The sequence below is a fragment of the Beta vulgaris genome, chromosome 4, assembly GCF_026745355.1.
Source record: "Beta vulgaris subsp. vulgaris cultivar EL10 chromosome 4, EL10.2, whole genome shotgun sequence".
NCBI lineage: Eukaryota > Viridiplantae > Streptophyta > Magnoliopsida > Caryophyllales > Amaranthaceae > Beta > Beta vulgaris.
Genome location: NC_079205.1, coordinates 52,490,328 through 52,516,008, shown reverse-complemented (window position 1 = coordinate 52,516,008; position 25,681 = coordinate 52,490,328). Strand labels below are relative to the sequence as shown.

The 25,681-nt window shown below is 36.8% G+C and overlaps 5 protein-coding genes and 1 long non-coding RNA gene across 7 annotated transcripts; 5 read left to right on the top strand and 1 right to left on the bottom strand.

Moving 5' to 3' along the window:
- The first annotated feature begins 402 nt into the window (after window positions 1–402).
- On the top strand, window positions 403–3,120 carry LOC104890841 (pentatricopeptide repeat-containing protein At3g05340). Its single transcript, XM_010676449.4, has one exon. The coding sequence runs from the start codon at window positions 728–730 to the stop codon at window positions 2,729–2,731; it is 2,004 nt and encodes a 667-aa protein (XP_010674751.1). The 5' UTR covers window positions 403–727; the 3' UTR covers window positions 2,732–3,120.
- A 2,048-nt stretch (window positions 3,121–5,168) lies between these two features.
- Window positions 5,169–8,061, top strand: LOC104890842 (probable microtubule-binding protein TANGLED). Its single transcript, XM_010676451.2, has 5 exons — window positions 5,169–5,410; window positions 5,765–5,859; window positions 6,583–6,666; window positions 6,802–6,944; window positions 7,054–8,061. The coding sequence occupies exons 1-5, from the start codon at window positions 5,398–5,400 to the stop codon at window positions 7,940–7,942; spliced, it is 1,224 nt and encodes a 407-aa protein (XP_010674753.1). The 5' UTR covers window positions 5,169–5,397; the 3' UTR covers window positions 7,943–8,061.
- Window positions 8,062–8,181: 120 nt separating this feature from the next.
- Window positions 8,182–13,279, bottom strand: LOC104890843 (uncharacterized). The gene is made up of 9 exons (XM_010676452.4): window positions 12,930–13,279; window positions 11,707–11,794; window positions 11,076–11,189; window positions 10,599–10,681; window positions 10,363–10,477; window positions 9,740–9,831; window positions 9,208–9,273; window positions 9,028–9,121; window positions 8,182–8,578 (listed from the first exon to the last, which is right to left on the bottom strand). The coding sequence occupies exons 1-9, from the start codon at window positions 13,211–13,213 to the stop codon at window positions 8,465–8,467; spliced, it is 1,050 nt and encodes a 349-aa protein (XP_010674754.1). The 5' UTR covers window positions 13,214–13,279; the 3' UTR covers window positions 8,182–8,464.
- Window positions 13,280–13,558: 279 nt separating this feature from the next.
- LOC104890903 (uncharacterized) lies at window positions 13,559–14,392 on the top strand. Its single transcript, XM_010676520.3, has one exon. The coding sequence runs from the start codon at window positions 13,559–13,561 to the stop codon at window positions 14,390–14,392; it is 834 nt and encodes a 277-aa protein (XP_010674822.3).
- Window positions 14,393–14,527: 135 nt separating this feature from the next.
- Window positions 14,528–16,649, top strand: LOC130591188 (uncharacterized). The gene is made up of 3 exons (XM_057394123.1): window positions 14,528–14,536; window positions 15,934–16,025; window positions 16,151–16,649. Exons 1-3 carry the CDS (start codon window positions 14,528–14,530, stop codon window positions 16,647–16,649), a joined length of 600 nt encoding a protein of 199 aa, XP_057250106.1.
- Window positions 16,650–20,774: 4,125 nt separating this feature from the next.
- Window positions 20,775–23,574, top strand: LOC125496286 (uncharacterized). Of its 2 annotated transcripts, XR_007272955.2 has the most exons (3): window positions 20,775–21,148; window positions 21,259–21,410; window positions 22,870–23,574. It is a non-coding gene; the product is annotated as an uncharacterized LOC125496286 (long non-coding RNA). The 2 variants fall into 2 exon arrangements; XR_007272954.2 differs by having other exon boundaries at window positions 20,775–21,410.
- The last annotated feature ends 2,107 nt before the right edge of the window (window positions 23,575–25,681 follow it).

Here is a 25,681-nt window from a genome sequence, read left to right as displayed (position 1 = left end):
TTTGAGATTCCTTTTGTAATTTAGAAAGGGAAGGGGGGCAAAATAGTCAGTTCAAAAGAGGACACCATAGTTCCCCTCTTCCCTTATATAATAGAGATTATGCAGACATTTAATAAATATTTGTAAGAGGTCTTAAGCTCTCCAACCACCAAGCTATCACTTGTCCACTTCTACTTTTGACAAAATGTCAATCACTAAATAATACATCATCTTGCCTTATTAAATAGCCCGCAGAAAATATCCTCTACAACCGTATGGTACAATCAAAACATTCTCAATGAATCAAAATATTTTTATTTATTTATTTTTCATTAATTACCAAAATCTCCCCTATTTTCCCGGAGCTGTGAGAGATTGTATAAGGAAAATGTTTGGGTGACCATGAGGGTAGGCTACCCTCATGAGAGACATAAAGAGAAACTAAATATTCATTTATTCAATTCAATATTTTGGAGAGAGAAAATATCCATACAACTATTGCATTTATTATACTTTCTCTCTATCTCTTTCACGAGGATAACCTATCCTTAGAATAACTCTATCATTCTCCATTGTATAATTGTATCGCCACATAACACGACAATTGCACCAAAAAAGTCTCCAGCATCGCCCAAACCCAATAACTAATTCCTTTAAGACCGCAAACTATTCCACATCAACGCCCATGTTCTCCTTCCCCCCAAATTCAAAATTGCGAGGAGAATAATCAAATTCAGTGGCTACATGGATGAAACCCAGATGGATTTCTCACAATCTGATCTCTCTCCTCCATCCTCTGTATTCTACTCTCTCATCTTTCACCAGAAATCTCACAACTTCACCATATCTGAACCTCACTCCATATGTTCTCAGCCATATTCAAATAAGCCGCCTTCTCTCCAAATGCGGAAGAGAAGGAAATCTCAATCTGGGTTCATCTCTTCACTCTTCAATCATAAAACATCACTATTATTACAACCCTAGAAATTGCAATGATCCTCGAACCGTGGTCATTGTATGGAATTCTCTGCTTTCTATGTATGCTAAAACCCAGGCAATAGGTGATGCACTTAAGGTGTTTGATGAAATGCCCATGAAAGATTCTGTCACATGGAATTCAGTGATTTCAGGGTTTTTGAGTAATGGGAAGTTTGAAATTGGGTTTAAGTATTTCAGAGAGGTGGTTAAATTGGGTGCTGGTTTAATTGATCAAGCCACTTTCACTACTGTTTTGTCATCTTGTGATGGGTTGGGTTTTCTTAGGGTGAGTAAAATGATTCATGGGTTGGTGATTTTAAGTGGTTATGATGGTGAGATTACTGTGGGGAATGCTTTGATAACGTCGTATTTCAAATGCGGGTGTTCTGGTTCTGGAGAGCAAGTTTTTAATGAAATGGGTGAGCGGAATGTTGTTACTTGGACTGCTGTGGTATCTGGGCTTGTGCAAAATGGACTTTGTGAGGATAGTTTGAATGTGTTTAGCAAGATGCGTGGCGGATTGGTGGAACCGAATTCTTTGACGTATTCGAGTTTGCTGTCAGCCTGTGCTAGTTTACAGGTTCTAAAACAAGGGAAGCAAATCCATGGGTTAGTGTTGAAAGAGGGATTTCATTCCGATTTCTGTATTGAGAGTGCATTGATGGATATGTACTCTAAATGTGGAAGCATGGAAGAGGCCTTACAGATTTTTTACTCTGCGGATAAACTTGATGAGGTTTCCATGACCGTTGTGCTTGTGGGTTTTGCTCAAAACGGTCTTGAAGAAGAAGCCATCCAAATTTTTATCAAAATGGTGAAATCAGGAATTGACATTGATCCGAATATGGTTTCTGCTATTCTTGGTGTGTTTGGTACAGATACTTCTTTGGCTTTTGGCCAGCAGATTCATTCTTTGGTCATTAAAAAGAGATTTGGTCCTAATCTTTTTGTTAGCAATGGCCTCATTAACATGTATTCCAAGTGTGGGAACTTGGAGGAGTCAATAAAAGCTTTCAGAAGGATGCCTCAGAGAAACTCAGTCTCTTGGAACTCTATAATAGCAGCCTTCGCTCGTCATGGCGATGGACTGAAAGCCATTCAATTGTATGAAGAAATGTTGTTGGAAGGGGTAGAGCCTACCGATGTTACATTCATATCATTGCTCCATGCTTGCAGCCATGTGGGCCTAATTGATAAAGGCATGGAGTTTTTAGAATCAATGAGCAAATTTCGTCACATTAATCCAAGAATGGAGCATTATGCTTGTGTCGTTGATATGTTAGGGAGAGCAGGGCTTCTTAGCGAAGCTAAGACTTTTGTAGACAATTTGCCAGTGAAGCCTGGAATTTTGGTATGGCAAGCCTTGCTTGGTGCTTGTGCCATCCGTGGGGATTCTGAACTGGGTAAATATGCTGCTGATCAGTTGCTTCTTTTAGAACCCGAAAACCCTGCTTCTTATGTACAGTTGGCGAATATATATTCATGTGAAGCGAGATGGAGAGACAGAGCAAGAACTATTAAGAGAATGAAAGAGGTGGGCTTATCCAAGGAAACTGGCATAAGCTGGATTGAGGTTGATAGGAAGGTTCATAGCTTCGTCGTGTGTGATCAGATGCATCCACAAACCGAGACCATTTATGCTGCCATCGCGGAGTTGTTTCTGCATATGGCAGATGAAGGATACAAACCAGATAAGAGGTTTATTTTGTATTACATGGGCCCGAATGAAGAGGAGATTCAACTTGAAGCCACTGATTGCTTGCAATCAACTTAGAGGAAGTTTTAGAAATACTTGCAAAGCTCGTCATTTTTGTGATTCGAGTTGTTACCTAATTTCAGTTCAAGAATATGTATGGAAATGCAATTCACATCCTAGTGTTATTCAAGTAGCCTAAGAGGGTACCACTTGCATATCAACTTCATCTTTATTTGGATTGCAGTTCACGGGGATTTAGCAAATTAGGTAATACTGGATTTTCTTGCTTAAACATCATCTTGAAGCAAGAAAATGAAGAAATGATTAGGGAGTGCCTTATGAAGTCAATGTATGAAGTAGACATTGCAAACTTTGCTTAAATTTACGAATATGTTTGTGGCGCACTTGGCAGAAATATTACTCACCTGACATAATTGGCAAAACGCAGTATTCACATTCTCTCCTTACTCCTATGTTGCATGTATATATTCCGTCATGACTCATGCCTATACACTACTCACTCTTTTTCAAATTATAAGGCATTTTAGTTAAAAGTTTTTGTTTCAAAATATAAGACATTTTACATTACTAATGTAAAATTAAATACAACTTTATACTATCAAAATAAGATTATAGATTATTTTCTATTATCAATACAATATTTAATGATAACTTTTATTCTATGCAAATCTAACTAAAACTAACTAAATTCTTAATATGTGTAAAGGTTTTTTGGTGTTTGCACCCGGTTCACCCTTCGGGCTACATCCGGATCGAGGCCAAGTTCGGGGTGGTTAGGTTCCATTCCTCTCCCAAAGATGTTGCGGGGATTTATAATTTGAAACAGAGAGAGTAATACACATGTCTCACTACTCCTGTATGTCTGAAATCATAGTCACCTTTCTGGGTCTTTAAAGTCATGTTTAGTTTTAAGCTTTGTTTTAGTTGTTGTACCTTTTGTCTTCCAAGGTACAACTCCAGGTTCAATGATTCAATCCTAACAAGGTTGGACTATGGAGCCCGGAGGGAAGGGGAATAGGCTTAGTTGGGTTGGGATCACCTGTTGTAGCGACCTGGCCCAAGCCTACTACATTACCTTTTTTTTTTTTTTGTACAAAATAGTTCCTTAATTTTCATTCTCATGGTCCCCATTGATCAAACTCCATTTTGTAAATATTTTGAATTTTTCATTATTGATATCATAACTTTGACCGCATTTTTCCCCGCTAATATATAAATACATAAAAATTTATAATTTTCAGATATCATTTATTGTTTATTATAGCAGATAACTAAAATATAAATGGTTAAAATTGTGAATTAGGAATCATAAAAGCCAAAATATCTATATATAAATATATTAAAAGGCGTTCTTAAATAAGGAACGGTATCCGTGGCGCTCTCTCTAAGTTCATGTAATCCATGTACAATAAAAAAATTAATAATTGCATAGTATAGGTTTTGATCCCATGACCTCAAGTTCATATACTAAAGTTTTAATTAGGGATGGCAATTGGGCGGGGATGGTGCGAAGGATGGTACCTCCATACCCGCACCCCGCATAAAGTCCTCATCCCCGTCGCACCACCCATTGCGGGGGGAAAGTTCCCAGACTCATCTCTTCCCCACCAGGTACGTATTTAAACTCATCTCCACCCCACCACCCGCATTGGTACCCGCACCCACTCCGTACCGGCACCACCTTCCTCATAGGTATCCACAGCCGATTCGTACCCGCATCATATACTACATATTTATATTTTGCAAAATAAAATTATTAATAATATAAGTATATAAATAAAATCTTATTAATAATTTTGCGGGGCGGGCGGGGATAGGACGGATATAACATAAAATCCACGCCCCTCCACCACCCATTGCAGGTACGATTTTAATCCCCATCCCCGCCCCACTGCTACCCCTAATTTTAACCACTAGACTAAGTTGTATTTAATATTATCGTTTTACATTACAATATTAGTAAATGTAGTTACAACTAAAAAGTCGGAAGGAAGATTGAATGACCACTTTATAAAACCATTAGACACCACTTGATATAGAGTGTTAGGCTTGTAACACATAATACTAAAGATGACACTACACATCTATTATCATTGACATATTGAGATTATTAAGTGGTTGTTCAGTTGATATGAGAAAACAAGAGAAATAGAAATTTTTAGGAATTGAAAAATTGGCAAGTTGTTTGATTGGCAACAAAATAACAAAATGAAAGAATTACAAAATCCTAGGAATTTTGAGTTCCCGTAAAATGGAGGAATTTACTTACCTAAGTCCCCCTAGGTAATTAGAAATTCCCATGGGAATTTCATTCCCTCATTGTCAACCAAATTAGTTAGGCTTTTCATGAATTGATTAAGTAATTTATTATGGATTGTAATTTTATGGGAATTTGACTTCTCATGTAAACCAAACTACCGCTAAATAAATTAGTTGAGGGAAATATGTATTGCTATTCGACATTTGGACTGATCAACCAAAAACCATAACACATCCGGGTCTAGTACGTGAAAAAGCCCAAAAAGTCAATAGACGGACCTTCCCAAGTAATTATAAAAATAGCCGTTAAAAAATCAATTTAAAAACTTTAAAGTCCCTTATTTAGCTTACACCTTTTTTCTGACCGTTTGAGAGTTTGATACCTCCTCTATCTATCTCATCCACAGCTCTCTCTCTCTCTCTCAATCTATGCTATTCAGCTCTAAAACAGCATAAGCAATTTCATGAAAATGGAAGGTCAGCCCACTAATTTTCTCTTCTTAACTTACCAACTTTTTACGATCTTTCTTTTGTTGGAATTTTGTGTTTCTTCTTCTTTATAGTTCAAGGCCTTCTATCTTCTGATTTGATTCAAAGTGACAAATTCTGCAGTGTTTGGTTTATTTATAAATTCAAAGAAGATTGATAATATGATAATAGAGTTAAAAGAAGTTATACAACTCATTTTGTTGTTAAATTTGTAAAAATAATGTATCTTTGTCAAATGTTTGTATTCATGTTTGGACAAAAATTATTAGGAATGAGAAAGAGGTAAATGTAAATCTGTCCTAGTGAATTATCACTGATATCAGAATTGTCTTCAATTTTCAGAAAGAGGGAAAAGAAGTGCAAATTCTACTGATGCAACTCGATTTTCGAATGTGTCCCAAGCAGTACCTGTTGATGATAACAGCCACAAATTTCAGGTAAAATAATGTCTGACTATTAGTCGGGGATACATCTATATACATATATTAAATTGCGTAATATATGGTTTGATTCCGAGACCTGAAATACATATACTAAAGTCTTAATCTTAACCATTGGACTAAGTTGTATTTAGTGTTATTATCATAAACTATTATACTAATAAATGAAATTTTTTTCTTACCCGGTCTAATAACTAGTTCATTATACACTTGGCATGGTATTACTCAAGACTATTGATACCCTTTTCTTATTTAGAGCTCCTTCACATTGCGCAACCTTCGCAATGAATAAGAAAGTAGACTTGGATGTACCAGGTTTAAGACAAAAGTCGCAATGAATAAGAAAATAGTCTTGGATGTACTAGGTTTAAGATAGAAGTCGTAAATAGAATGGCATTGCACCAGACAGTAAGCAAATTGAGTAATTGACGGCGATAATATAGGATCCAGTGTCACCTACAGCCAACACTCAAGATTAAAATAAATATACACCTAGTAGTTTCTATTTTAGCTAAGAGTGGTTGACAAATAACCACTCTCCAACCCCCAAAATTAATTCAAAAACTTGACCGTTGAAACCTTAAAGAAAGAAAAGGACCGTTACTCCTCCCACCTCAAACCCCCAGTTTCTTTTTCTTCAAACTCAAGTCTTTAGCTCTAGATTGGCTGTTCCATTTTTCATCTTAGAGTGACCCTTGTTATATTTTTGGAATGAAAAAGGTGGCAAGAACGCCAGCGAAATCGACGAAGATGATGACAGCTCCTCCCTTCAGCCCTACTCTTATCAGAGAAACCGTTAAGAAGGTACACGTTTTGCTGGTCCATTCATAAATTATTTGATTTGATCACCAATAAGTTCTATTATTGTTTGTTTTACAATATGCTTATAGTGATTATTTCTGAATCTTCTAACATTTCTTTTCGGATCGATTTTGGAAGGTGGATCAATGTATGGCAAGATTACAAGAACTTCAATGTACAGTAACAGGAGGAAACAAAGTAGTTGCTGGTGTTAAACTTAGCCCTCGCAGTACCAAAGTTTACTTGAAGACTAGTCTTAGATGCAAGCAAGAATCTATGAGGTAAATCACTTTTTTTGGTCTCAATTTTGCTGAAACATTTGACAATGTGAAATGTTCAGGGTCCAAATTTTTACTGTTGATATTAATGAGTAATTTCTGAAATGTGTAGAATTAGAAAGAATGCATCAAAGAAATCACCAGTTGCGAAATTACCAGTAAGTGTGGCAGGGGAATGGAGAAGAATGTCATTATCAGCAATGTTAGTAGGAGAAACAGTTGCAGAAATCCTCCAAGCAAGTAAAGTCACAAGAGAAATTATGGGAAACTCTAATATTGATGATCCAAAAACTCCTTTGCCTAGGAAACAGAAACCAAATTCAGAAAAGACCCCCCTCGAAACTCGAAGGAAGAGAGAAAAGCAGCATCAGTTCCGGATTATTCGAGCAGAATCAGGAACCCCGGCTCTTCGACGAGCTCGATCCAAGATCAATTTCAAGGTTTCCCCTGAGAAAAGATCAGTTGAGAGAAAAAACGATGGGAATAGTAGTAGCATGAGGTATATGGCAAATAGAGTATCACCAAAGCATAAACCTTGGGCTAAAAAGACCGTGCTTTTTCCAAATCCTCTGTTTCATTCATCACCCCCTTCAAAAAATCAGCAATTTTGCAAGACTAAATCTCCTTTAATTTCTAAGAAGAAAGAAACTCCTCACAAGTTTTTGGTTAAGTCCCCTGTGAAAATCAAAAGCCCACATAAGGGTTTGAATTCTTTTTCCCCTGCTACAAAGACTACACCTTTGAGTAGGAAATCACCACCTAAGCCGTCTTCATCAATGGCATCCAAGTGGAGGAGATCGCTTTCGCCTTCAAGGTTGGCGAATCGATTGGTTTCTCCATTGAAGGGGAGAAGGATTTCCTTGAACAATAGTAGTTCTGATGAATTGATGATGAATGGGCGGAAACAGAGGCCCCCTCCTTTGATGATGATGCCAATGCGATTCTCTGCTCCAAGACCTGTCAAGTTTGTTTCTCCTCAAATTGCTGCAGTTGGTGGGTAGAATTTCAGTTTTCGGGTTTCAAAGAGAAGCTTGTCTGTCCTCTTTTTACCCTGCCATGTCTTTTATATATGTACATCAGAAGTCTCTGCTATTATAATTATATTTTGAATCTTGTTCAATGTACACTGTGAATAATTATGCAAAAGATTCAATCAAAGTCACATATACGGTATACCAAAATTTTCTCGTGTACTGTATCAGCTGTCATTTTGATTACAGAGAGGTATTGGAAGGAATGCTGATCCAGTGGAATTTGGAATGTCTGTATACATGCCATATTTTGAATCTTGTTCAATGTACACTGAATATTTTATGCTAAAGATTCAATCAAGGTCATATAACAAGCTTTTGTCGTGTACGGTATCAGCTGTCAATTTGATTACATAGAGGTATTGAAAGGAATGTGCTGATCCAGCGGAATTAGCAAACTTTTCTCAGGTCCGGTATCAGCTGTCAATTTGATTACACAGGGGTATAGAAATGTGCGGATGCAGTGGACTTCCTGCGCCTTTTACATGATAGTTATTTTGATATTACTCTCATGAATCTATTTAAGGAGGAGAATATGCCTGCTGCTCTAGCAAAGAAGGATGGCCCTCCTTCTTCTGCCTTCTCTTGTACATCTCCGAAAATAAACTGCATTAGATACAAGCACACATTATTCAGGAAGAACACACTCTAACGAAATACAATATGTATATTCCCTCGAATCCCTCCTATTCACATGTGTCACATTTCTGGTTCTCTGAAATCTGAATCAAAAAAACATACCAGTATTCTGGATCAAAAATCATTTTGCCAATTCCAGGAAAATATCCCACAGTTTTCTTTTTGTTGCATTGTTTTGGCTCGTGTACTATTCAGTATTCATATAATATCCTTGACCCCAAAAAATCACAAATTTCTAGACATTGTTGGTGCAAGATGTTGTTGGATATATCTCAATGTATATTCTCAAAACATCAAATATGGTTTCTATTAGATGAATTGAGATATTTATGGTCAAATTTGTGTGTTAGCAAAGCGTGAAAGTCAGAATGTTGCAAGTTTTTTTATAGAAAAAATAGTGACATGCTAAAACTGACCTCTAGTTCTCCGGAATCAGGACGACTTATTAGTTCTTTTGCAAGCAGATACCTGCCTGGCCTGTCCTTATTATCATAAAACACCTTCCATAATCTGGTGATAAAAATAATACAGCAACACACTGAGTGCAAATCTGCAATAAATCAAGCAACTAAACAACAATGGCAGTCTATACTTACCCAGGATAACACCTGAACACTGCACCAGCTTGAAAAGGTCTCATTGAATAAACCACGGAAAAAGTGCTGCATCAAGTATGAGACACTCCTTAGTTATAAATAAGGTTCAACCAGTTGGACTAAGAACCTTCATCAAAACACATTTAGTCTTACAGGAGACCGTGCATATAGTTGAATTCACTTTTTTTTTTAAGATCCTTGAAGATTATAGAGCAAAAAATAAATAAATTGAAAGAGGAGAACAACGGAAACCAAGTGATTTTAAGATTGAACCTGAATTATCAGCTGTGATTTTGATTGAGCATATAGTTGAATATACTTTTAGTTTCAATCTCCTTGAAGAAAAAGTTTTAGAGCAAAAAGAATTTGAAAGAGAACATGGATCCCCAAGTGAATTTAAGATTCAACATCATTTATCAGCTTTGACTTTGATTGACCTTAACCTTCATGTATGGTACTGTTGTTGGTAATGTTGGTCAAGTGGGTAGATAATTGACAAATATTAGCCTGAAACACAAGAAAGAAAGCTTACCTCATGAAGGAGCGTCTTAACTTCCGAACATTGAGCCCAACTCCAACATCTTCACTGATAAGACGTGGATTCCACATGATGAGAGGCCTTGGCTAATAGAATTATAAGAAATTTAATGAGATATATGCAGTTTGAATGTTTAAACCTATATTCTAAAATCTTTCACACATTCATACTCCCTCAGTCCAGCATTACAGACTCATTTGGCCTTCTCGTTCAATATTAAGGATTTAATCTAATTGACCAACATTCCAGTCAAACCACCCAGGCACCCAATTCCCTTCATCATATCATGAAAGAGAGTCTAGACTGCACTCCTTGAGACTAGTCCAGCACTTATTGCATTCAGCAACTGTGATAAGCTGACTCGTGTGTTCCAGCAAAGTCCCAATTTATGCCTTAGATAACGAAAAGAAGGGAATCATAACAGTGATTTTCTTAGAAATATAAGTACTTATAATATATTGCTGTTTTAGAAATGTGAATTTTTTGCAGACATCCTAAAATATTAAGAGTGAAATCATTTCTACGTCGTACTTATTATCATATGATAGTTACAATAAAACAAATACATGACATCAAGACCCAAGCATTGCAAACTAGGTGTAAGCTAACATAGATACCGGGTCATCTGAGAGAAGAGTAGCAATTTTCTGAACATATTCCAGCATCTGATAGTCAGGAACCACCATTACAACAATCTCATCTTCATCCTCTACAGGCTTCCTATCACTTAAGCTACAAAGAAGTGTGAACATGAAAAGAATATCAGAACTATACAACAAAAACAGAATATAGGAATCAGAAAGCAATTTAAGCACGCAAGCAGCAATTAGTGTACACAGAAAAGAATCTGTACCTAGAGAATCCAAAAGAAGCATCTTTCCACTGATACTTCAGAAGTGCAGCAGCCCCGGTGTCTGGAAATATCGCTTTGACTTTCTGTTAACAAAAGTATAAAACTTAGTTATATAGAGGATGTGGAGGTTAAATGCCATGAAGAACCATGTAATTTACGCTTTTAGTAGGCTTTGAACAGTTTAATTTCTTTAATGTTTTCTGATCCGTCTATCTAGATTGCACCATATGATCAAAACCCATAATTCTATCTACAATTCGTTTAGATCTTGAAAGAACTAAGACCTATGCATTCTTCAGTGAACCAAAAATTCTATATTGACATTTTGAAGCTTACTACCTCTAGTCCTCTACCATGGTTCACTGCCCAAAGGGTAAGGACGATGTCAATATACCTCTTGTTCCATATAGAACGCTTAGGTATATAGCCTCTTTCTTTTGGAAAATGACTATAGAATAAGGCTTTCAACTAACCTACCTGACATCCTGTTTCCTCCATAAGCGTGTCTAAGAAAATCCTTGATAGTTCCCATAGTTCAGCTTGCGCACCTTCATCATCCAAAAATTGCAACTGAGGTATTAAAAGCTCAACCTGCCAAAGGCGAAAACAAACTTCAGCAAAAGCAAATAAAAAAAGGAAGCATCAAGCATCAGATATTCTTGATTATAGAACATATAACTCTGCATATCAGCAAACTGGATATTCTTCTGAAGGCCAAACTATTTCCTATTTGTCGTTTCAAGAAGTGGAACTATAAGATGAAACAATGAACAGAGATAATGTCCTACGAACTATTGATATGGTATATGTATACTCCTTTTGTTCAGATTGAATGTCATTCTTTCTGTTCTAAATTTCTGAGCCACTCGTTTCATAAAATGGAGTTAATATTTGCACTATATAATAGTGACATGTTTGTTGTAGGACTTCAGACTATTACTTAACTACTCACGCTGTCCAGAATTAGCTGTTAGATTGTCTCGATCTCTCATAAATAAGGATATCAGGATATGATATGTATAACATTATTTCCTCATCACTTAATTCAAGTAATACCCTACAAAAAAATCCAACCATAAACCATCAACAATTTCACTGGAACACCTACAATGGCTCTTGTTCCTCCAGCATCCACGAACGAAGCAGTAGCTAGACTTGATTGTCGAACTGCACCCTCCAAGTCAGAAGGCAAGCAACTGTCAAATAATTTTCATCAGACAAGCAATATACATCATATACAGGCATTACATGATCATTCAATCTATCTTAGTCACTAATCAGTCATCTGGTGGCAAATGAAAGCACAAGTCAAGTGCTCATATCAATTTTCTGACATGATTTTCATTCTAATGCTTTAACTTTCAAGCAAGAGCAAAATTCAGCTTGGCTAACTAAGGAAACAAAAGAAGACGATAAAAATCACTTGTACACTCAAACTTAAAAAACAAACTCAGCTGGTCAATTCAAATTCGCCTAAAGAAGCTCAAATCACATTTCTGATTAAAGTTGAAGCATACTAGCTAATTTTACCGCAAAAGTCATACTTCATCCGTTCCATATTACTCGCTACATTTCTCAATTCACGGACTCTTAGGCAATTTTTGGAGAAGAGAGAGGTAGAGAGTAAAAAGAAAAGGGATCCATGTGAGAGAAGAGAGATAGAGAGAGTTTATTGCCTAAAAAGGAAGTGTAGCAAATAATGTGAAATTTTCCATAATGGAAGATGTAGCGAGTATTATGAAACGGAGGAAGTATTATCATTGCTAGCAGGTTCTTTATGGATGTGTTTGGTTGGACGGAAAACATGTCTCACGGAAAATGGCTTTCATAAAATCGCGTTTAAGAGGAAAACTCAATTCTAGATTGGTTTTCCTTGTTTGGTTGCAAGGAAATAACTTTCGTTTGAACCCTTTTTCTTAGTTTGTGTTGTGTACCATTTGATAGAGTGAGGAAGAGGGTAGTTTCTCTTGCCTCGTTTGGGAAAGTAATTTTTCACCATTGTAAAATAAAATTCAACTTCAACCCATATTTTCGCCCCATTGATCCGGTCCAAATCAAACAAAGAAAAGTGAGGAAAATAGCTTTGATGGAAAATCACTTTCGTTCCAACCAAACACACCCTATATCTTGAGTCTAGTGTTACCTAATTCGCTAAATCCGCAAACAGCTACCATGTACTTTACTTTTGGGAATAACTTAACATCATTAGCTAGCGAATTACGTTCGAGTACCCATTTCTCATACCACAAATCAGGTAACACTCATGATAACAACCATAACTTGTTTTCATTTAAGATCAAAATATCCAATAACAACAAAGAAAAATCTTACTCATCATCATCTTGTTTCACTTCTTGAGAAACAAATTGTTCTTGTTGTTGTTGCTGTTGCAGTTGTAGTGGGCTGTCCTCACTACCCTCAAATTTGTCAAATTTGGCATGAGTTTTAGTTAGAATAAGGGAATGATTTCTGGGCAGTCGATTTGTGCAGAATCCATGAAAAGTAGAGAGAGAAATTGATGATGAAAAATGAGTGATGGGGTTTGAGTAAGAATTAGAGTTAGAAGAGCAGCAAATATGGTAGCTCAACAAGCTTGGTTGTGAAGAAGTGGCCATTTTGGGTTCTGCCAGATTCTGCTTATCGCAACTACATTAACAGAATATCACATGGGAATTTATAATAATTACTCAATGATAAATCCAATCTTGTTATGAAATATAATATGGATGCCCATTATACCCCCCGTTAATATATCCGGGATATTCTAGGGTTTTGTTCTCCAAGCAAACCCTAACTATTGTATTGTATATATATATACCGGACTACATGGAATAAGATATACAAGACGATTCTCTCTTCTATTTTCTCTCTTCAGTTTATTTACAACACGTTATCAGCACCAAACCCTAGCCGACTGAGCAAACAAGAAACCAAGAAAATCATCTGTGATTGAGTATACTATGTCGAACCTTACAAAGCTTGAATTTGCGGCCCTTGATATTACTGGAAAGAACTATTTGTCTTGGGTGTTAGACGCTGAAATTCACCTAGATGCAAAAGACCTTGGTGATACAATCAAAGCAGGCAATAAAGCAACAAGTCAAAACAAAGCTAAGGCTATGATATTTCTTCGCCACCACCTCCATGAAGGTCTTAAGATTGAGTACTTGACCGTGAAAGATCCACAAGTCCTTTGGAGTAATCTAAAGGAAAGGTATGACCACCAGAAAACTGTAATACTACCCAAAGCTCGTTATGACTGGTTACATTTAAGACTACAAGACTTTAAGTCTGTAAGTGAATATAACTCAGCTATGTTCAGAATTACTTCACAGTTGAAATTATGTGGAGAGAAAATCACTGATGCAGAAATGCTAGAGAAAACATACACTACCTTTCATGCGAATAATGTTGTCCTGCAGACACAATACCGTGAAAAGGAATTTAAGAAATATTCTGAACTTATATCTTGTCTCCTTGTGGCTGAGCAAAATAATGAGCTACTGATGAAAAATCATGAATCACGTCCAACTGGTTCTGCTCCATTCCCTGAAGCGAATGCGACATCCCATAATGGGAAAGAAAAATATCATGCCAACAATAGTGGACGTGGACGTGGACGTGGACATGGATATGGATATGGACATGGTCGAGGTCGTGGACGTGGACGTGGATACGGATATGGTCGAGGTCGAGGCCGAGGCCGAGGTGGTTATTTCCAGAATTCATATTCCCACCAGAAGGGGACAATAAAGATGATAACAAACAAGAGAAAGATAAAAATGAGAACGTGACCAATGTATGTTACAGATGTGGAGGAAAAGGTCATTGGTCTCGTACGTGTCGTACACCAAAACACTTGGTTGACCTCTATCAACAATCATTGAAGCAAAAGGGAAAGAAAGTAGAAACAAATCTTGTGTACGAAGATGGCGAAGGTGATTTTGATTGTGGCAATACAACTCACCTGGAAGTTGCTGATTTCTTCACCACCCCTGAAGGGAATAATTAATCCTTAGATTAGATTATGGCTTTTAAAGAATAAAACTTCGTTTTCGTTTATTAAGTTATTACTATGGATTTTTGTTTGGATTTATGTTATTTTATTTTAGATTTTATTTGTTAGTACTATGATTTTATATGACATTGTTAAATTTTGGTTATTTAGTTATTCTTATATATTATTGTTATTTCATTTATTTGAAGAATATGAATGCCCCTCAAGTTCAGTTAGCAATGAATGGTGAAGATTTATGCCTAGCAGACAGTGCAACTACTCATACCATACTAAAAAGCAAGAGATATTTCTCTTATTTGACAATGAAAGAAACTAGTGTGAGTACTATATCAGGTAGTACAAAGATAATTGAAGGCTCCGGAAGAGCAAATATATTATGCCTATGGGAACGAAATTTGAAATCATTGATGCACTATATTCTCCCAAATCTCAAAGAAATTTATTGAGCTTTAAAGATATTCGCCATAATGGATATCATATTGAGACAATAAGTGAAGGAAATGTTGAATACCTTCATATCACGAGTATTACCCAAGGCACTAAGAATATTTTGGAGAAATTACCTGCATTTTCCACTGGTCTGTACTATACTAAAATCAATACAATTGAAACATATGCCATAGTAAACAGGAAGTTTGCAGATAATTTCACTATTTGGCATGACCGGTTGGGCCACCCTGGTTCAATAATGATGCGAAAAATAATTGAAAATTCATGTGGACATTCATTGAAGAACCAGAAGATTCTTCCTAATGATTTCTCATGTGCTGCTTGCTCACAAGGCAAGTTGATAATACGACCTTCACCAACCAAAATAGATTTTGAATCTATCAATTTTTTGGAACGTATACAGGGAGATATTTGTGGGCCAATTCACCCACCATGTGGAACATTTAGATATTTTATGGTTTTAATTGACGCATCGAGTAGATGGTCACATGTATCCTTGCTATCAACTCGCAACCTGGCGTTTGCGAGACTACTTGCTCAATTGATTAGATTACGAGCACATTTTCCAGATTTCCCTATGAAGGCAATCCGCCTTGATAATGCTGGTGAATTCACTTCTCAAGCCTTTGATGATTATTGCATGTCTATTGGGATAAGTGTTGAACATCCTGTAGCACATGTTCACACACAAAATGGTCTAGCTGAATCATTAATAAAGCGTCTCCAGTTGATTGCTAGACCACTACTTATGAAGTCCAAACTCCCAATCTCTGCTTGGGGACATGCTATATTACATGCAGCAGCATTAATTCGCATCAGGCCAACGAGTAATCAAAAGTTCTCCCCTCACAATTGGTTTTTGGTCAGGAACCAAATATTTCCCATCTAAAAGTTTTTGGATGTGCTGTATATGTTCCAATTGCTCCACCACATCGTTCTAAGATGGGTCCTCAAAGGAGGTTAGGAATATATGTTGGATATGAATCTCCATCAATAATTAAATATCTAGAGCCATCCACAGGGAATCTATTTAAGGCTCGATTTGCAGACTGTCACTTTAATGAGTCAGTTTTTCCAACATTAGGGGAGAGAATAAACAGCTGGAGAAGGAAATCAGTTGGAATGAATTATCATTATCTCATCTTGATCCTCGTAATAAACAATGTGAATTAGAAGTCCAAAAGATAATTCATTTACAAAGCTTAGCAAATCGATTGCCAGACGCATTTACTGACCCAAATAGAGTAACCAAGTCGCATATACCAGCTGTGAATGCTCCAATCAAAATTGATGTCCCAGAAGGAAAACATCAAACTGCTAGTGAGTCTACAGCACGCCTGAAGCGTGGTAGACCTATTGGTTCCAAAGATAAGAATCCTCGGAAAAGAAAAGGAGCAGGAATTGATAATGGCCAGACCGAGGAAACAAAGAATTTTGAAGGATCTCCAGGAGAGACTTTAGACATGGCAAAGGAAGAAATTCAGGTACCTGACAATGAAGAGATCTCAACTGATTATGTCATGTCTGGAATAAAATGGAACCGAAATAAATCGACGTCGATGAAATTTTTGCATGCAATGTAGCAGTGATGTTATGGAAGAAAATGAGGATCATGAACCAAAGTCTATTGAAGAGTGTGCACAAAGGATATTGGCCAAAATGGAAGGAAGCAATTGAGGCAGAATTAAAATCTCTTGCAAAGAGAGAAGTCTTTGGACCAGTAGTCCGTACACCTAAAGGTGTAAACCAGTGGGACATAAATGGGTCTTTGTGCGAAAGAAGAATGAAGATGGTGAAATTGTGAGATACAAAGCACGTTTAGTTGCACAAGGATTCTCACAAAGACCTGGAATTGATTATGAAGAAACATACTCCCCTGTGGTGGACGCAACTACTTTCAGATTTCTTATTAGTCTGGCAATAAGAGAAGGACTTGATTTACGTTTAATGGATGTGATCACAGCCTACTTATATGGGCCACTGGACAATGACATTTATATGAAAGTCCCAGAAGGATTTAAACTGCCAGAAGCAGCAAATTCTAATTCTCGAGAACATTACTGCATAAAATTAAACAGATCTCTTTATGGATTGAAGCAATCAGGGCGTATGTGGTATAATCGCCTCAGTGAGTACTTGTTAAGTGAAGGCTATAAGAATGACCCTATCAGTCCATGCATTTTTATAAAGAAATTTGGGGCAGGATTTGTAATAATTGCAGTGTATGTTGATGATTTAAATATTATTGGGACCCCTGAAGAGATTTCACACACAGTGGAATATTTGAAGAAAGAATTTGAGATGAAAGATCTTGGAAAGACAAAATTTTGCTTGGGGCTACAGATTGAGCATCTAAAGAATGGAATCCTTGTGCATCAAACAACATATACGGAAAAGGTGTTAAAAAGGTTTTATTTGGATCAAGCACACCCGTTGAGTAGCCCAATGGTTGTAAGATCACTCGATGTTGATAAAGACCCGTTCCGTCCTCGAGAAATAAATGAAGAAATCCTTGGTCCTGAAGTACCATACTTAAGTGCAATAGGGGCATTGATGTATCTTGCTAGCCATACGAGACCTGACATATCATTTCCTGTGAACTTGCTAGCAAGGTTTAGCTCTGTCCAACTCGAAGGCATTGGAATGGAATAAAACATGTACTTCGTTACCTCCAAGGAACAAAAGATATGGGTTTATTCTTTTCTAACCAACCCAAAGAAGACTTAATTGGTTTTGCAGATGCAGGGTATTTGTCTGATCCCCATAATGCTCGATCACAAACAGGATATGTGTTCACAAGTGGTGGTACTGCCATTTCTTGGCGTTCCATGAAGCAAACCATTGCAGCCACTTCTTCCAACCATGCAGAGATTTTAGCTATCCACGAAGCTAGTCGTGAATGTGTATGGTTAAGGTCCGTAATTCAACATATACGAGAAGATTGTGGCATATCTATAGGGAAAGAAGCTCCAACAGTTATGTATGAGGATAATGCAGCATGCATTGCACAGCTCAAGGAAGGATACATCAAGGGTGATAGAACAAAACACATTTTACCAAAATTTTTCTTCACCCATGAACTGCAGAAGAATGGTGATGTACAGGTTCTACAGATTCGTTCAAGTGAAAATTTGGCAGACCTATTCACCAAGGCACTTCCCACCGCTACTTTCAAGAAATTAGTTTACCGTATTGGATTACGTCGTCTCAAAGATCTCAAGTTATGTAATCATGAGGGGGAGTAGATGCGCGCTGCACTCTTTTTCCCTTAACCATGGTTTTTCCCACTGGGTTTTCCTGGTAAGGTTTTTAATGAGGCAGCATCTTACGCGCATTAGAAATATTTTATTTTAAGAGAGAATTTTATTTTGTATAATGGACATCCAAGGGGGAGTGTTATGAAATATAATATGGATGCCCATTATTACCCCCCGTTAATATATCCGGGATATTCTAGGGTTTTGTTCTCCAAGCAAACCCTAACTATTGTATTGTATATATATATACCGGACTACATGGAATAAGATATACAAGACGATTCTCTCTTCTATTTTCTCTCTTCAGTTTATTTACAACAAATCTTTATTTGTATATTTAATTGTTTAGATTTGACCATTTTGAGTCGGGTCGAGTTTAATCAACTTGTTAGAATTTCAAGTCTAGCTTGATTTCGGATCTTGATTTTTAGTTGAATTTTGGTCATGGTTTACTCATCTTTACAAAGTTATCTTGTGTGGATGCAACAAGTTAATCTATACAAATACTTCTTCCGTTTCATAATAACTGAAACACTTTCCTTATATGGTATATTTACTATAAGTGAAAGCAAGTTGTTTTTGGCGAAAAAAATTCCTATTTATTACAATAGTGTCATTATGTAATTACCCCCACCAACCCACATAACACTCATTAATTACTTACCCACTCACCTAACAACAATGAATTCTCCAGACCTTTCCCTCCCTTTTTAACCCAACTCCACCAACCCCCATTAGATTTTTTTAAAATCCTCTCACTTTCTCGATTCTTCCTCACTTGTTCTTATTCCTCTCACTCTCTCCCCTCAATTACTGAAAAACCCTAATTTCTACTAACCTCTCACATTTTCACCTCTTCCCCCTTCTTTCCTCTCTCCTCTAAAATTGAAGAACCCTAATTTCTACTTCTCTCTCACTTTCTCGATTATTCCTCAACTGATCTAATTCCTCTCTTTCTCCCTCTTTCTTTTTGTCAAACTATCTCTCTCTCTCCTCTGAAGAACTTTACGATTCATTCTCAACTGTTCATATAAGCCCTAATTTTTTTGCGCCTCTTTTTTGGTAGCATTTGGGTTATTTCCACCACTTGTTTGTAGATCTGAGATGGCCACTAATGATACATCCGAGTTGTTTTTTGGTGAATATGAAATGGGATCAGAAGAAGAGTCTTGGTTGCTGCGTGAATTGGATATGCATAATGATTCTTCTTTGAACTTGGCTTATGTACAACAAAAGTTTGAAACACCGACTTCGAAGTTGAGAACGCCAGAGCTTCACTTCAGTTATGAAGATGAAGCCTCTGGATATGGGTTTTCTGCGAGGAAGCAAATCATCTTTGATGATTCAACTCCATTCAAAGACGCTAACACTGGTGATAGTGATGATGTTGTTGTAGATTTGGGAGATGGCGTTTTTGTAGATCAGTCTTCCAAAGAAGTTGATCTACCTAGTTCTTCAACGGGAAACCCTAAAAAAAAGGGTTCCCTAAAAAAATGATGTTGTCCATGTTCTTAAACTCTTGTCTTATTTAAATTTATTATGTTTAATCTTTATAATATGTTGATATTTATGATGAATTATGATGAATTTTGCCCCTGGGTTAGGATTGCTTGTAGATTATTAGGTGTTTTTTTAGTGTTTTATGATTGTAAAAATGTTGACTTTAATTGTGCTTGTGTATGAATTTTGATTGTGGATCAGTTGATTAGGGTTTTATTTTATGCTTAAGTATTTTAGGTGTAAAAATCTATTGACTTTCATTGTGGATTAGTTGATATGTTGGTAAATTGTTTAGGGTTGAATAGGATTGGAAATATGTTGCCTTTGACTGTGTTTTTTTTATGAATGTAGCCTATGGGGTGTTGTTATATGTTGGTAGATTGTTATGGTTTCTGTTGTTTAGGGTTTGTTATGGTTGCAAATATGTTGGGGTTTAATTAGATTAGTTAAGCTCATTGTTTAGGTGTTGTTTTGATGTTAGGTGATAATGGTTTGAGACATGTGTGTGTTTGCTTGTGATTTCATGTTGTTGTCCATCTGAGATAGGTACGTCCTTGTATGAGGTGAGATGCTCACATGGCAAGTGTTTGTCATTTGTTATCCCACCTTATTTAGGTGACGTATCTGTCATAGTGTGATGATGTTAATGTGGGGGTTGTTCTATGTGTAAATCAATGTATATGAATAATCAGGGTTTGATAATGTTAATGTGGGGGGGGTGTTATGTGTGTAGATCATGGTAAATGCATGTTTGGGTTGTGATGATGTTAATGTGGGGGTTGTTATGTGTTTAGATCATGGTATATGTATGTTTAGGTTGCGATATGTTAATGTAGGGGGTTGTTCTATATGTGTGATCAATGTATATGAATATGAATGATTAGGGTTTGATGATGTTAATGTGGGGGATTTTTTGTGTTTAGATCATGGTACGTAAATGCATGTTTCACAACAAGAATCCGCACTTTTAGCGTCTGAATTTACCATCCGGCCCAATCAGACGCAAATTAGCGTCCGTTTTTGTAAAATTAGCATCCGTTTTGAAACGAACGCTAATTAGCGTCCGTCTTTGTAAATTAGCGTCCGTCTTTGGAGCGGACGCTAATTAACGTCCGTCCTTCAAGTTTACCGTCTAACATGGCGGACGGTATTTAATGGTCATAAAGAAAAACACGACCCACCTTATTTCCAACCCTATCTCTCACCTCACATCACGATTCACAACCGTCCTCTTTCTTCTTCTTCTTTCTCGCTCTTCCTTTCTATTTTTTTTCTCTCTCACCGTCGACGGTATTCAATGGCGATCTTCTTGCTGTCTTTGCTCAGTACGAAATTATTAGCTTTCATTTGTTTCAAATTTTTTAGTTAATTTATATGTTTCGTCAAATTTTCAATTCGTTAGTAATTTTGTGTTTTTTGATTGAATTCTTTGCAGATATGGCGAAATGGTGGAATGTTAATCTTGTTAGAGAAAGTCCAAAGGTTTTGCGTTTGTGGCGTATGAGGATCAAAGAAGTACAACTCTAGCCCGCACTTTCTCTGATTTGAAGGAGGTTCGATCGATTTCTGAGCCAATCACCGTCGCAGGTATTCGTTTTAGGGTTTTTTCAGATCTAGTTTTTGTTGTTAATTTCTCAATTCTCCTTCAAAAATCCCATATTTGTAAAAATGACTTTCTGCATATATGCGTGGATTAGAATGAATTTCGACATATGAAATATGAAATGGGATTTTTTATTCCGATATTTCTTGGAGATCAGTTTCGAATATTCTTGTGTGGAAACTCGCTCAAAATCTACTAATTTAAATATCTAAATTCCACCTTTGACATTAACTTATTGGTTTCACATTTCTTGCGTACATGCCTTAGGTTTTGGCTTAGCTATATGGAATTATGGATAGATGTGATGGTATTGGCTTTTGGCTCTGTGTTTCTTGTTTCTCTGAGTTTGTATTGCAGTACTACAAGATAGTGAAATTTGAGAATTGTGGGGGTCTTCAGCATTTTAAGGAGTTGTGTTCTTGTAATAATTCTTTGGAAATCTGTTTCATACTTTCATATATACTTAATCTTGTATTGCATTACACTGAAATCTAATAGCCAAAATGATTTACTGAACTCTGGTGGATGCTTCAGTTTTTTTTTCATCCTTTTGGTTCTTGATTTATGGCTCCTGATCCGTTTTCTTTAAAAAGAAATGTGAGAGAATCTCTCCATTCGGCATTTAGATTACTTGTTGCTCTCAGAAAATGTCCTGGTGAGTTAGTTGTATGCTGTCTTATTACTAGTTGGTGACCCTGAAGTGGGAAGTCTTCTTAGCCCTGCTTATTGTTTGTTTCTCTCTATGTGGCTCTTCTGCTCATCCAGAAGGATGTTGATTTTTGCCTAATATTTTTGTCCTTCCCATAGTATTACAACCAAAGTCTAATATGATGTCATAACATTTTTGTTCTTTGTCTTTTTAAAGATTATTACTTGAAGATTGAGAAGGATGTTGTTAATGTGGTATGCTGCTTTCTTTTTAATGTGGTGCTAACAGCTTATGATTATTTGTTTCTTGCTTGGCTGTATTACAATGATAACTAGTATTTTGAACCATCTATTTTACACACATACACACACACTCTTCTCTCTATCTCTCAGTGAAAGGAAGCAATGAAAATGGTGTTTGCAAAAAGTGTGTTATTTTCTTCTATTTTACTTGTTGTTTTGGTTTCTCAACAAAGTAAAGCAGAGCCTCTAGTACCCATACTTTGCATATTTGGTGATTCTGTTGCTGATACAGGCAACAATAATGGCCTCTACACCATTATCAAAGCTAACTTCCCTCCTTATGGTAGAGACTTTGTCACTGACACTCCTACTGGAAGGTTTTGCAATGGCAAAATTGCCACTGATTTTACTTGTTATAACATCAAGAAATAGAATACATAAACAATCTCCAATATCCATAAAAGTATCAAACTTCACTCCAACGCCCCTAAATAAACCCACTCCACCATTTCTCTATCAATTTCTAACCTTGTCTATCAAAAATGGTGGCAGCTACAGATGATAACAACAGCAACAGCATGAGAGGCTTACTATCAGGATGGGGACTTTCTCTTAAAGGAAGGTCATGTGACAGCTACCATGCTGCAGCCGCTCTGCTTTACCGCAAGGCCGACGCAGCATTCTTATGCAGTCCATGCTGTCACAAGAGCAGATAAGATCACTTTCTCAAATGGCAAGTTCAATTGCAGCTTGCTTGATTAGGATGTTCTGCAGAGATAGTGTTTTTTTTAGTTTTACCCTTTTGTTTTTTTTTTTTTTTGTTTTGAGTGGGTGAGTCGGGTCGTGTGGGTGATGGGGGCTGGGTCGTTGGTTGTGTTAGGGTTTGGGTGGGGTGGGTGGTGGGTTAGGCGGGCCCAGTGGGGGTTGGGGCAAAATAGGTTCCAGATTTATTTAGTTATTCATTTAATTCTTGTTAATAATTGTTTTTTTTCTGGTTAATTTCATTAATTTCTTTGTTTTTGTTGATTTGCAGGGTTATGAGATTTGCGTTTGAGTTCCAGATTTGAAGTTGGTTTCGATCCCGATACCAGATTTGAAGTCCGTTTTGGTTCTAGATTTTTGTTGTGTAGTTTAAAGTGTACATGTAATTATATGAAATTTTTATTAGATTTTGTTCTAAGTATACTAGAATTTAGTTCTAGAATTATTTTTTCACTTGTATCTACATTTATTATCAATAATAATTGAATTGATTAATTTGTTTGCCTTAATAAAAAAAAGTATGGTATTTGCATCATTTCATATCCTTATTACATTTAGTATCAATTAATTAAAAGCGAAAAGTTATTACAATTAATATTAGTTAACCAAAAGAAAAAAAATAAAAATTGCAAATGCGTACCAAACATTTACCGACTGTTTCCAAAAGTAGCGTCTGAAAAATGGTCGCTAATTAGCGACTGCCTAGGATGTGGTCGCTAATTAGCGACTGCCTAGGCAGACGCTAATTAGTGTCTGTATATCATCGGTCGCTAATTAGCGACTGCCAGAGTGGTCGCTAATTCAAGCTGGCGGTCGCTAATTAGCGACTGCAAAGGTAGCGGTCGCTAAATTCGGAATATCAGACGCTAATTAGTGTCTGTATATCATCGGTCGCTAATTAGCGACTGCCAGAGTGGTCGCTAATTCAAGCTGGCGGTCGCTAATTAGCGACTGCAAAGGTAGCGGTCGCTAAATTCGGAATATCAGACGCTAATTTTTTAGCGTCCGCTTAGCGGACGCTATTTGGGGTATTAGCGACCAAGGGTTTTGCATCAGTCGTTTAGCGTCCGCTGGCGGACGCTAATATATTTAGCGTCCGATTCCGCGTTTTTAGCGTCTGATTTTTGCAGACGCTAAAGGCTGACATTCTTGTTGTGTTTGGGTTGTGATGATGTTAATGTGGGGGATGTTCTGTGTTTAGATCATGATATATGTATGTTTAGGTTGTGATGCTGTTAGTATGGGGGTTGTTCTATGTTTAGGTCAATGTATATGAATGATTAGGGTTGTGATGATGTTAGCGGGGGTTGTTCTATGTTTAGATCATGGTATATGCATGTTTATGGTGTGATGTTTGTTTTTGTAAGGGATGGTCCTCAATGATGTGAAAATCAGTGCATTCTTAACACAAATTCCAAATTTTGGCCTAGCTTGTATGCCACCCAGAATATCAGTTGATTAGATTTGTAGAGGCAACATCAAGGGGGAATTAACATTGTGTGAAGAGTCTTGTTGTATTATTGATAATACTGACCTCAGAAATTTAATATCCTCAATGATGAATGAGGTCATTTATGATGCTTATTTGTACAAGACCTTACTTGTTAACCCCATATTGCCACTCATCTATGAAATTGTTATTCTATTTTGAAGGCTACTTGATTTGTCATTTATGTTCTTTGTATGGGTAATTGAGGAATTCTTGAGAGGAAGACCTTATTGATGATGTTGTTTTTAAATAGTTCCCTTTCAATGTATCACCAAAAGGAAACCACCAAAAGGAAACCAGATGATGGTATTATTTTCAAAAAGTATTCCATTCATGTTTACATGTACAAAATATGTTCCCTTTACAAAATGTCTTTTCTTTACAAAAAATTCCCTCACCAAACCTTAACTATCCCTCATGCCATCTTGTCACTTGGTTGGTTCTGTGTTCAGTCATCTATGGTGTGCCTTCCTTCTAGTACTGTTCCTCTAGTCCAAGGACCATTCCATCCCGCATAAGTTCTGCCCCTCTACTATGTCTTGATTGAGGAAAGCCACAGTGTCATTTAACAACTCATCAACAACTTCCACATAATTTGGTAAATGACCAAGTTTGTCCATCTTTCTCTTGCCTTTGTGGGGGTTTTTATAATTGTTCCCACCCTTGACCTTCAATATTTTAGCCATGACATACATTAGATGCAACCAAGTGTAGTTTATCAACTTGGGATCATACATGTTATATGCATCCACCACACTTTGAACTAAGTCGGCAACTGTTTCTGGGAATGCTTGGTGTTGTATAGATTGAATGACAGCAAAAAAACCCTAAGTCTAGTATGTTGAGATCTGGGGACTGAGCTGGCTGTTGGATTAATTGTATGTCAAACCCATCTTATTTTGACGGTTCTAACCATTGTGGGTCAATCGGTGCTATGTGTGGTCTTGCATTGTCCGGTTGTATCCATATTGTTTTGCAACCAAAAGCTGGCCACTTTCCCCTTATTGCTGGCAACAATGTGTTGATTAACATGTCCCCGATGGTTTTTTTTGGTGATACTTTACTTTGCTTTTAATTCTGAAGTTCCCCTTTCTCTGTTGTTGCTTCTTCTTT